Source organism: Mirounga leonina, unplaced genomic scaffold, assembly GCF_011800145.1.
Source record: "Mirounga leonina isolate KUSES-001 unplaced genomic scaffold, KU_Mleo_1.0 Mir_204, whole genome shotgun sequence".
Lineage (NCBI taxonomy): Eukaryota > Metazoa > Chordata > Mammalia > Carnivora > Phocidae > Mirounga > Mirounga leonina.
In genome coordinates, this window is record NW_023270513.1 from 14,095,938 (window position 1) to 14,109,074 (window position 13,137).

General features: G+C 31.2%; 1 protein-coding gene across 1 annotated transcript in view; it reads right to left on the bottom strand.

Moving 5' to 3' along the window:
* RPS6KA6 (ribosomal protein S6 kinase A6) overlaps positions 1 to 13,137 on the bottom strand; it is a 195,025-nt gene that overhangs the window by 68,042 nt on the left and 113,846 nt on the right. The window contains exons 7-9 of the mRNA XM_035028805.1: positions 8,391 to 8,497; positions 8,039 to 8,076; positions 904 to 1,046 (exon numbers count right to left, since the gene is read on the bottom strand). Coding sequence (XP_034884696.1) covers positions 904 to 1,046; positions 8,039 to 8,076; positions 8,391 to 8,497 — 288 coding nt within the window. The remainder of the gene's footprint in view (positions 1 to 903; positions 1,047 to 8,038; positions 8,077 to 8,390; positions 8,498 to 13,137) is intronic.

The window sequence follows — 13,137 nt, forward strand, 5'->3', positions numbered from 1 at the left end:
AATATGATCACAATACTATCCTTCCTGAGACTTGGAACTATTTAAATTTTATCCATGCTTCAGGATTTAAGTTCTACCTTCTCCACTTTTCCTAAATCAACTTATATGATTTCTTGCCTGAATTTCTAAGGTATACTGTCAGGCCGTTTATTTAGCTGTTCCAATTGTTTCCCCAACCAGATTGTATGCCTTCTTAGGTGATGAAAAATGTCAAATATCGTACTTCAAGTTTACTCCTACCCCATTACCCTCCCCAAATGCCAGGTTTATAATAGGCACTAATACATTAATGTGTCATATAGTATGTCATTCAGTAGTAAATAGGCAAAATGGATTATCAGCAAGATGGATTATACAAGCAAATTGATTCAATAGCTATTCATTTATCACTCTACTTAATACTGCAAATTCTATTCTTAATTTATACCAGATTAGTCAGTTTGTATGCCCACTATGCTAGGTACTATGGGAGATGAAAAGTAGTATGAAACATGATTGCTCTTCTCAAGAAGTTTACAGTCTTTCTAGGGACATGCATGAAACAATTTGACAATAAGACAGTTTATGGTGAAGTGCTAAAGTCTGGGATACCTAATTAATAAAACATATGACAGTTAAACATAGTATTCTGAAATCTAAAATCTGGAAAGTCTTTTTCTAAGTTTTAAATTTGAATAGCTTATAAAAGAATGCTGCCATTTACCTTTTCATCTAGGAACTTTAAAAGAAATCAGAATACCAAAACCTTAATTCTTACTGTGTAACAGCTAGCCAGTCACAAGTTTTTTAGTAATCATGAATTATCAAAACTCTGTTCTCACCTGATACATTCCAAAATTTAAATTAAAATTCTAAATAATATTAATTTTATATTGGTATAATTAAAAAATTAACACTACTTACCATAAGTACACCATATGACCACCAATCAGCACTCTGGGAATGGCCTCTCCTATTTACTACTTCAGGAGCCATATACTCCACTGTGCCACAAAATGAGTAAGCCTTCTTTTCTTGATCTACTGATTCCTTGCTGAGTCCAAAATCTATAATAACAATATGTTACAAAAATATATCTGAAGATATTCAGAAAATAGAAAATACCAAAAGAAATAAAATTGTGTTAGACCTTAAAACAATTCATGGATGGCCTATAATTACTCTTAAGAAACCTCTCCTACGAGACAATGGACTTCAACCTGTATTTCATAATGATACTCTTTAAGAGCATTTAAAGATTGCTCAGTAAATTTCATCATCAAAATACACGTTTTCATGTCTATACTAGAATATCATTCAGCAACTTTGAGAGGTCAACAATTAAATCAAAGCTGTCATAGAGATCTAAGTTTTAAAACAGACTAAGACAAAAAGGAGGGAGTAACTTACACTTTTTAAAACACTAAAAAAGCAAAGTGTGCTTTGGTTTTGGTGAACTTCCATTTTTGTTTAAGGCTTTCAAGAGCTGAAGGTACTAATATATAAAAATCAATCTTATTCCTATGTACTAGCAATGAAAAATTGGAAGCTGAAATTTAAAAAGTACCATTTATAATACCACCAAAAAAACCCCAAATGAAATCCACAGGTAAAAATATACAAAGTGTATGAAAGACCTGTATGCTGAGAACTAGAAACACTGATGAAAGAAATCAAAGTAGATCTAAATAAATGGAGAGACACATTGTATGCATGGTTTGGAAGATTCAGTGTTGTTAAAGATATCAATTCTCCTAAAAACTGATCTACAGAGTCAGTGAAACTTCAATAATAAAACCCAGCAAGATTTCTTTTGTAAAAATCAAAAAGCTAAAGTTAAAATTTATATAAAAAGACTATAGAAAATACAATAGCCTAAATAATTTTGAAGAAATAAAAACTTTGAAGGACTTACATTACCTCACTTTAATACTTAACATAAAGCTACAGTAATCAAGAAAGTGTGGCATTGGAGAAAGGCTAGACATATATATGTCATATATAGGACAATATATATTGATATCCATATTGATATATATCAATGCAAAAGGACAGTGTCCAAGAATAGACTAACACATATAGTTCTACTATAATGCTTGTTTTGAAAATGCAAATTCGTTCCACTGTGATTGATACATTAGGAAACAATTTGATCACAACACAAATTTCAAATGGGGTTGGCTTATGTGTGGTTTATGTGTAATTTTGTCTATAAGAAAACACTAGATGAGACACTATAAAACTGTACCTAGCTGAAGCAAGCCAGGTAGAAATAGATACATGCACATACCCCAAACATCTGCCAGCTATTTCAGCTCACCATGTGTATTATGAGCCACTCCTGTCCACCTGTAGTGTTACTCCCAATTCCAGATAATCTATTTTCTACTACTTCACAATAACTAACAAACTGTAACCTTTCTGACAACAATTCTACAAGCAAATTTCAGTATTTTTTTCAAACTAAGGTTCCTACTTATTGTAGTATTTATACATTCTTAAACATTTAGAATGTGTAAAACAATGCTGTCATTTTTATCAACTTCCTATCTTTCTTTTGTGTGTCTGGTTATGTATTTGAGTGTTAAGCCCCTAACCCCATTTTCCCCATTAAGCCCTGTGCTTTTTATTATGTAATTATTCATAGTGGAATGATTTTTTTTTTAAGATCATATGTGCTGCATTAGAACTGGCTATATATTGTTAATTGATTTCTGATAAAGGTGTAAAAGCAATTCCACGAAGAAAGTTAAGTTCTTTTCAACAAATGGTGCCAGAACAATGGGATATTAATATACAAAAACATCCTCATAACATAAAGAAACATTAACTAAAAATGAACCTTAGAACTAAATGTAAAACCTAGAACTGTAAAATTGTCAAAAGAATAAAAGGAGAAAATCTTTTTGATCTTGAATTAGGCAAGGATTTCTAAGATACAACATCAAAAGTAAAATTCATAAAAGAAAAAAGTTGATAACTGGACTTTGTCAAAATCAAAACTCTTCAAAAGATACTGTTCAGAGAAGAAAAAAAAGCTACAGACTGGAGAAAATATTTGCAGACTGCATATCTGATAAAGCTCTTGTATTCAGACTATATTTTAAAAACTCAAAATAACCCCTTGAAATTCAATAATAAAACAAACAATCCACATTTTTTAAATGGCTAAAAGATGTGAACAGATACTTCTCCAAAGAAATAAATACACAAAAAGATGCTCACTGCCAGTTATTAGGGGAATTCAAATTAAAATCCTAATGAATACTACTACATGCCTATTAGTAGAGCTAAAATAAAAATACTGACAATACCAAGTAATGACAAGGATGCAGAGCAACTAGAGCTCTCACATGTTGCTGATGGGTATGCAAAATGGTGCAACCACTTGGATAACAGTTTGGAGGTTTCTCACTGAGTTAAAAATACACTTACCATAAGACCAAGCAAACCCTCTCCTTCAGTATTTACTCAAGTGAAATAAAAATTTATGTTCACATAAAACCTGCACATGAATATTTACAGTGGCTTTATTCATCACTGCCAAAAACTGGAAACAAGCCAAATATCCCTTAATTGGGGATTAGACAAACCATGGCATCATCATAAAATGGAACACTATTCAGCAATAAAAAAATAAATTGATACACACAATATAGATTAATCTCAAATGCACTGTATTAAGTAAATAAAGCCAGACTCAAAAGGCTATTTGCTGTAGCCTCTGTTTTACATTAAATCATGGAAAAGACAAAACCTTAGGGACAGAAATTAGATTGATACTTGTCTAGGGTAAAAAGGAGGATTAACTTACGGGGAAATTGTGGAGGGTGATAGAATTGTTTTATATCTTTATGTTGGTGGTGGGAATAAAACTAAACGTATTTGTCAAAGTTTGTAGAACTATAGATGAAAAAGTGATTTTTAAAAATTAAACCTTATATTTTGAGACAACTGCAAATTCACATGCAGTTATGTGAAATACTACAAGAGATCCTATTTGCCCTTTACCCAGTTTCCCCCATGGTAACATCTTACAAAACTATATTACAGTATCACAACCACAATATTGACAAGGATATTGTCAAGATAAAGAATAATTCCATCACCACAAAGATCCGAAGAATGAGTTTTACTCTAATGTAAATTATACCTTAATTCTATAAATGAAAATAAAGCTCTAAGTCCTATATTGCTCTCTTAAAATAAAATACCAATATTAATAATTAATTTTAGGGTGTCTCAAAATTAATTTTCTTTTTTTTTTTTTTAAAGATTTATTTATTTATTTATTTGACAGCGAGAGACACAGCGAGAGAGAGAATGCAAGCAGGGGGAGTGGGAGAGGGAGAAGCAGGCTTCCTGCAGAGCAAGGAGCCCGATGCGGGGCTCGATCCCAGGACCCTGGGATCATGACCTGAGCCGAAGGCAGATGCTTAACAATGAGCCACCAAGGCGCCCCTCAAAATTAATTTTCTAACCATGCTCAATATTTTCATTTAAAAATCACTTACCCTTGTATAATAACTCAAATGCATTATGATTTTTACCATAATTTTAAAATATCTTTTCAATGGACTACTACTTTATTTCTCTACATTTTGAGACTTTTAAACTCCTGCACATTCCATTTCAAAGATTAAATGTAATAAAAGCTAGTCTTCGAGGTCAGTTCAGCCAAATAAAAGAACATACCTTGTAGAGAAGAACACTGGCTTCTTTGGCCATTCCAGAGAGGAGGAGAAAGGGAAGAGAATTTTCTTATCCTCCATTACCTTTCAGAGATTTATACCACTCCATAGAGGTCCTCTGCTGTACTTTCTCTGACAAAACTGACATTTAACACTAGAATTTGCTCAGCAATCAACTGACAAAATATTTTACAATAAGAATTAGCTACAAGATTAAATAAGATATAAGTTAATCAGTGATTTTTCCAAGCCACTAATTTGAAAACAAAATACAGAAATCAGCTATATAAAGGCTTTTTTTGGGGGGGGAAGTATATCTTTGTAACCTTAAATGACTCTAAGACTTCAAATTTTAAAAGCATGCCTAGAAAACAATGATTTCATGACTACTATGAGTAAAAGTAATCCCAGTGACTAATTTGCAGATAGCCATAAAAATTATTAAAATTATTTTTATGTATACATTCTCTCTTAAATATCCAGCTCAAGTACTGCGTGATATAAATTTCTGACACTGTATATTTTTTCTCCCTTCTCTTTATAGAAATTACCCTGTATTATGTCCCTCCAAAAACATAATATAGCAACCACAGATAGTTGAAATTGTGTTTAATTTATAGTTTTTAATGGGATATTATGAGTAAACATTATTTTCTGAACCAGGCAAGTCATATTACATATTTAGATTTTATATAGACTATGAGGTGGGGTGTTACAGAAAAAAAAATAAAAAATAAGACACAAAAACAATATAAATAATATATTGGCATTTATGCAGGTATTTTGGGGTATTCATTCTCATTCTGTTGATCTTCTGCTATACAATCATACTCTCAGTATGAGGTCAATTAGGCTAAAACCATAGTCATACCAAGGAACATTTATATAGTCCACTGTCATTCTAGAGTAACCTGTTATAAGTCTATTCTTTTTATCTAGAGGATTTTTAAAGTGGACAGATAAAAAGAAAGATATTGCCCCTCTCTTATGATTAAGGAAAACCTCCTAATTCTTCCCTAAGCCTAAGAAGAAGTAATCTTGGGAAAGACCCTGCCTAGATGAGACATTCCTAAATCACTATAGCCCACTGGTATCAATGACAAACAGCTATCAATCTGGTACTTTTGACTGTAGTATTCAAAATGGAAGGAAGAAGATAGGAAGGACAAGAGGAAAAGAGGGAGAGGAGAAGGGAGGAAAAGACACACAAAAGGAAGAAAAAGAAAAGAAAGAAAAAGAAAGTAAGAAAGGATAAAAAGAAAATAAGTTAAAGGAAATAATGAAAAAAAAATAAAAGTAAAGTATAAGAATATTTGCTGTGAACGGTCACACTTTAACCAACCTTATTGGAATAGTGTTAGGTTAAATCCATATGTTTATTACTCATTACACAACTTTGAATTGGGCTATAATTATAAAACAGTGTAAATTATCTAATATTTATTATTCTATAATTTTTAAAGAAATATTAACACCATTTTAAGTAAAATAGATTGAATTGTTAAACATATTTATATCACCTTTTCTTCCTGTTATAAGCCTCTATCCTTTGCTTATAAGTTTACGTTTTTTCTAACTAATCCTTCCTCCTCAGCCAGTTTAAGTCCAAAAGCTATAAAAGCAGAATTTACATTACAAGACTAAATATAAAACAATTTGACATCATTATTTACCCAAATAACCTTAATGTAGAAAAGCAATATAGGTCAAATTTATTCTATTTTTTTCCCACCTCCCTTCCTCAACTCCTGACAAAACAGGTATAGTTTATTTTTAAAAATGAAAAGAATTAAATTCTAATTAGCTTTGCAACTAAAACTTGATTGATATAAAATAAAAATTATATAATGCATAAAATCTTAAAACGCTACTGTTCTCTCTTCCTATTATTTTTCTTTCCTTTTCCTTTTTCAATCCCTTTAAATCTACGTTGCTTCTTTTATATATGAAAAAGAGAATCAGGCTATGAATCAAAAAGATTTACTAAACTTTATTTGAACTTTGTCACATCTGCCTGAGCCTTCAAGTTAACAGTTTTATACTTTATTTTTACATTGAAGCGGTATACTTAGGAATTTAAAGCAACTTACCTTTAAAGTGTACTGGTCCAAAATTCTCTGTAAAGACCACATCTTCATTTTAACATTCTGATAATTAAATAAAGATTTTACTATCTATTTATAACATAAGTAACCTTTTGAGATTGGCTCACTCAGCATAATGCCCTTGAGTCCATCCAAGCTGTTGCATATATCAAGAGTTCTTTCCTTTTTACTGCTGGGTAGTATTCCATTGTATGGTTGTATCAGTTTGTTTATCCATTCATTCTTTGAAGGACATTTGGGACATTTCCAGTCTTGGGCTATTATAAATAGAGCTGCTATGAAAATTCATGTATAGGTTTTTATGTGGACATAAGTTTTTATTTCTCTAGGACAAATGCCCAGGATGAGTACTGTATGGTTCTATTTATATCATATTCTCAATATAACAAAACTAGAGATGTAGAATAGATTAGTTGCCAGGAGTTAGGGGAGGGATGTGGAGGGCATGATTGTAAATAGGCAGCACAAGAGAGTTCTTTTGTAGTTGTAAAACAGTTTTGCATATTGATTGTGGTGGTGGTATTCAAATCTATACATGTGATAAAAAGTCACAGAATTACACACAAACAAAAAAATAAATGCATGCAAAAACTAGTGAAATCCAAATAAAGTATATGGTCCAATGAGTTGTACTATACAAATCAATTTCTGGGATTTGATAACACACTGCAGTTTTATAAGATGTCACCATTGGCGGAAGCTGGGTGATGGTTAGACAGGACCTCTCAGTACTATTTTTGCAACTTATTGTGAGTCTATAATTATTTAAAAATAAAAGCTTTTAAAATTGGTATAATAACAAAATTTTACGCTTAAGAATCCTGTGAGGATTAGCACCTTGTGTTATAGTAAACCCTAAATATTCAAAATAAAGACAAATAAAACATTTTCACAAATAAAGAAAAAAATGAATCTCTGATTCTGAAACACTTGGTTTAAAAGTTTATAATTCATTATATTTCAAATATGATAACTACTTATGATAAATCTTTCAGTCTAGACTAAAACTAAGATGATGTGTTTTTATCTAGAAAGCTAAATGTCATTTGTTAATTAGGACAGTAACTCCATTGTATAATTTTTTGGTATTACAATTAGAACATATTGAGAGCTATCTTATCTACCTTTTAAATAAATTTTAGTTCACTAAAGAGATGAATAAAACACAAGTCAAGGAAAAAAGAAAACAGGCTTAGACAAATATATATTAAAATATAGAAAAATATAAAATGGGTTTAGGATAAAATAAGAAAATTTGCATACCTGTTAACTTGATATGTCCTATTTCATCAAGCAGAATGCTGTAAATCAAAATTCACACTCAACAAGATGGAATAAAATATTTTATACAAAACATTTACATAAAAATCATCATAAACTTTAAAATAATATTTGATATACTGGAAAATATTTAAATGATTGATTTCAAATCAACGGGGAAATAAAATCAATGGGTATCTTATAAAGATTACTTTTTTAAGTAAGTTTCATATAATTATATAATTCATATATAATTTCATGTAATTTTTAAATAAAATAAATAAAAGACTTAATGGAGAAAAAAGTAGTTATAGAAAACTGGTAACAGGGATTCATAAGAAGAATATAGCTTTACTTTTCTGGCTTCAGGTCTCTATAGACAATTCCTAATTGGTGCAGATGATCCAAAGCAAGGGCCAGTTCTGCAAGGTAGAATTTTACATCTTCCTCTGTAAACAGAACCTAGAATACAATAATTTACCATTTGATCCTTTTTCCAATATTGAATTTTTAAAATTTACTTCATTAAAAACCAATAAACAGACAAATCTAGATAAGTAAAAAAAATAAAAAATAAAAGTAGATAGATTAAACTACTCTTTAAGAATCCTTCTCTTCGGGCACCTGGGTGGCTCAGTTGGTTAAGCAACTGCCTTCGGCTCAGGTCATGATCCTGGAGTCCCGGGATCGAGTCCCGCATCGGGCTCCTTGCTCAGCAGGGAGTCTGCTTCTCCCTCTGACCCTCCCCCCTCTCATGTGCTCTCTCTCTCTCTCATTCTCTCTGTCTCAAATAAATAAATAAAATCTTTAAAAAAAAAAAAAGAATCCTTCTCTTCAATATTAACTGTTTTAATGTAAATCTTCCTAAAGCATATTATGGAATTTACATATCTTCTACACTGAAGAGTCAAATTAGCTTATGTGGAAAAAAGCTTTGTAAATTATGAAATGCTATGTGTGTAACCATGAGGTATAATTATTATAGGTTTAGGTCTATATTCATTCATAAGTGAGTGTTAAATTTACACACAAAATTAGGCACTACTCAACCATTAGATGTATTTTTTTTTCCATTGGATGTAATTTTTAAGATTTATCAAAGGCTTTTGATTGGCAAAACAAATAATTTGTCTAGAAATTGGTTATTTTCACTACAGAAATCTCTGAATTATTAGGAAAGTTCAAAATTTGAATGAAACATCATTAAATCTTATTAGTGACTTGTGCATTTAGAATTATGGCCATTGAATTACATAATACAGACTCCGGTTACTAGTAAAACTGCTGAGAATGAGCAGTTAAAGATAAATTTTGAAACTCTACCTACTTTTTATTAAAATGATCTATAGAAAAACAAAGATTGTGCATTATCTAACTTTCAGGGAGTTCCTTTGAATATTATAATGGTAAAGTTATAAAAACATAATTTTCACTTGATACTTTTTTATTAAGAATAAACATATTTGATATTTTATTAAGAATAAAAATATTTGTTACTTATTTAACTTCTCAGGAAGGCTAATCAAAATTTTAATTTAAACCTAACACATAAGGAAATCCTAAACAAAAATCTTTCTAACTTTAAAGAAGCTTTGTCCAGGTTACAGTTTTATGGCAAGCATATTATTTTGTCATGAAGCTGTCTCTGAAAAGCCTCATGATAGACACAAATAAGAAACTTACTAAGTAGCAATTATGTGCCAGTAAATTTACATTCATCATGTTATTACAACCTTTCAAACAACACTATGAGGTATATATTATCACCACCTTACATCTGGAGAAAGAGACTCAGAATCAGAATAGCTAGAATAACATAGCTAATAAGTAGGCCCACAATTTGAACTCAGGAATACTTATCTCTAAGAACTACCTCTTCCCAGAAGCCACTTCCACCATATGTTAGGTTTCAACTAATGCTTTCCTATTTACTAATCATCCTATCACCAATGAACCCATGAAAGAAAATCATCTAAACCCTAGCACCTTGAGTTAAGCACTGCTAGTCTTTTGTTGTCTGCTCTTCAAATCATTTGCGCATGTGTGTTTTAACATATTTAAGATCACAGTATATATACTATTTAGTGGCTTCCTTTTTACCCATTTAATATTATAACATAAGCCATCTCCCACATTTTTAAAATTTATAGTTTTCAATAGTTGCATAATATCAACATACTAATTTACCATAATTTACCTAAATGTTCATTTGGATTATTTCCAGTTTTTCATTATTTAAATAACTCTGTAATATGCATATATATATATTTTATTTATTTCCCCAAAAAGAATTCCTAAGAAATAAAACAGGAAATACTGGGTCTGTGAAAATAAATAGTCCAAGATTTTGACATATAGAATAAAATTATTTTCCAAAAAGTTTACAATAATTTCTACTCCCATCAGCAATTTATGAAAGCATTTGTCTTACCACATCCACAATAGCACTGAATATTACTCTTCAAAAATATTTTTTAATTTGATACACAGAAATGCCACCAATTATTTTAATTTAAATTTTGATTCCTAGGCTAAACATTTTTCCATGTCCTTTAGGCATTTCTATTTTGTAAGTAAATTATTGGTAATGTTTTTGCCTATTTTCCATTATTTACTTACTGTTTTTTTCAATCGGTATAAGCCCTTTATATATTAAAAATGTCAGTTCTCCATCACATTACTTGTAAATATTTTCACCATTCTGTGCTTGTTTTTGACATTCAGGAATTCTTAATTTTATGTAGTCAAATTTATCTATCATTTCTGTATGATTTTCCTTCATTATTTTAATGATTAAGGAGAAACCTCCACTAAGTGGTCAACTGCAAATTTGGCTGCCATTTTCTTTTAGGACAATTGTTTTTCCAGATTTAACTCTTAAGTGAAATTTATCTTTGTATGGTAGAGATGAAAATTTAAAATGATATTCTTCTGAAATATCTAACTGATTTATCATATACTATTTATTGAACAATCAGTCTCTTTGCCATTAACCTGTGATTCTCCTTTATCATAATAACATATGGTAAATCATATACACCTGAGTATTTGGGGGCTTTATAGTATGTGTTTAATCTTGTGTTGATATTCTGATGTTCTGCTTATAGCAGCAGTTTTACAAAGTTTTAAACAAGAGGAAGGACAAGAAAAGTGTGTTATTTTCAAAATATCTTAGTTTTTTTTTTTTTTTTTCATTTGTTTACTTTTCTAGATAAGCTGGTAAAATTATTCTGTCACTTTCAAACAGACAGAAATTCCTATTGGGACTTTGCTTGAAAAAATTTTTAAACCTATAAATTAATTCTGGAAAAACTGGCAGCTTTATAATTATCACCATTCATCCAAATATATTTTCTTAATATTAGCAAAGTAAAACACGGCTTAAGAGTTTTGTGTGTTTGTGTGTTGGGGGGGAGGTGTTTGGGGGAGAGAAATTTGGGGAGGTACTGTTCCCTTTGAAATATATATGACATATAATATTCTTTAACACATACAAAAATATACTTTTTAAAGTCTTTTACTAAGGCATGAAGAACATGACCTCATTTTGGATGACATAACAGGTTTTTTGTGTGTATATACAAGTGAAATATAACCAAAAACAACTTCTTATTAATAAGTTGTCTATAGAAGTAACAAATCATTTGCTAAAAGCCTGTTCAATGAATATACTAATTTATTGTCTTTGGCAAATGCATTTAAAATGCTTGCTCTTACCTAATATTCCAGACTTAGGAATCAAAACTTACTGACTGCATCTCTGTGCTAGTATGGGTTTAGATAGTCCCACATTGAGAATGAAGGTCTGAAGAGTTTAAAAGAAAATTAGAAATGACTACGAGTAAAAATTTCTCAAACACATTCTTGAAAATTCTACACTGTAACACAAGAAATCATGAATTCTGGGGCCCTGTTTCACTGCTGCCATTCTGTGTCTTGACACAAGCTTTTAACAAGGTCCTTTATAACCCTCCTTGGAAGTGGGTCCTAGACAGACCCTACCATAAACTGAATTCTGTTCTATAATAAATAATATACCAAGATCACAGTCTATGTTCATGCATGGCATGTTCTACACTGGACATAGACAGATACAAGCCAGAGACCTTAGCCACGTAAGCACTGGCTAGCATACAGTTCCTTTTTCACAGCAAGTTCCAGAGCTCTGGGAATCAATAATAGCTCTCCCACACTCAACATCTTAATTCTGGAAGTGAGATGTTGAAACACTATCACCCAATTAAAATGCTATTCCCAGAGTGCCACTTTAAGACAAAATGAAGTAGACAAGGACAGAAATATTTCCTGCCTGAAACAACTAAAACACAGTACAAAATCTATGAAATGACACTTTTCAAAACATTAGCCATCAGTCAACAAAGGACAATGAATACTGAAAAATGGGAAACAAACAAGGTAAGCCCTACAGCTGTCCTACCTTACTATCTAGAAAGAGTTTCCAAGCAGCTGTGTAAGGAGAGTCAAGTCAGGCAGAGCCTGTAAGACTCCCTGAGTTAATGAGAGGCTGGGGAGACAAGAAGGATAGAATTCACAAGATAGCATATAGAAAGGAGAACTTCAGAGAGAGATAGAGAGAGACAGAGAGAGTGCTATAGAGTTATGTAGAGGTCTCCCTCAAGCATTTACCAGAAAAATGCTTAGGACACAGGAGTAAGGAAATTATCCTGAGCTAGAAAACAATCAATGAAAGGATTAGAAGACTGTTCAATGGAACTTACACAGGGCCAGGAATACTTCCTGTTATCTCCAACCACAGCAGAAAACCTCATATTTCACAGGGTATTGGACAGAGTAATCCAAAGTGTTTTGCTTCAGAGTGGTGCAAAATTAGTCCCTGATTAAATGCTGTTCTGGTCCAGTTTAACAACCTGAAAAAATCAAACTAGTTTTATATTCCAAAACAAATCTCAATATTTGTAAGAATATAAAAATATGATCACCTAACAAGATAAATTTCAGAAAGTCTGCCATCCAATAAAAAATTACCAATCATGGATCTGAGGAAACTACTTGAGCCCAGGTAAGCCTAAGGGATTAAAAACAAGAATTCACAGAATTCACAAAGTAACAGGATAGGTCCT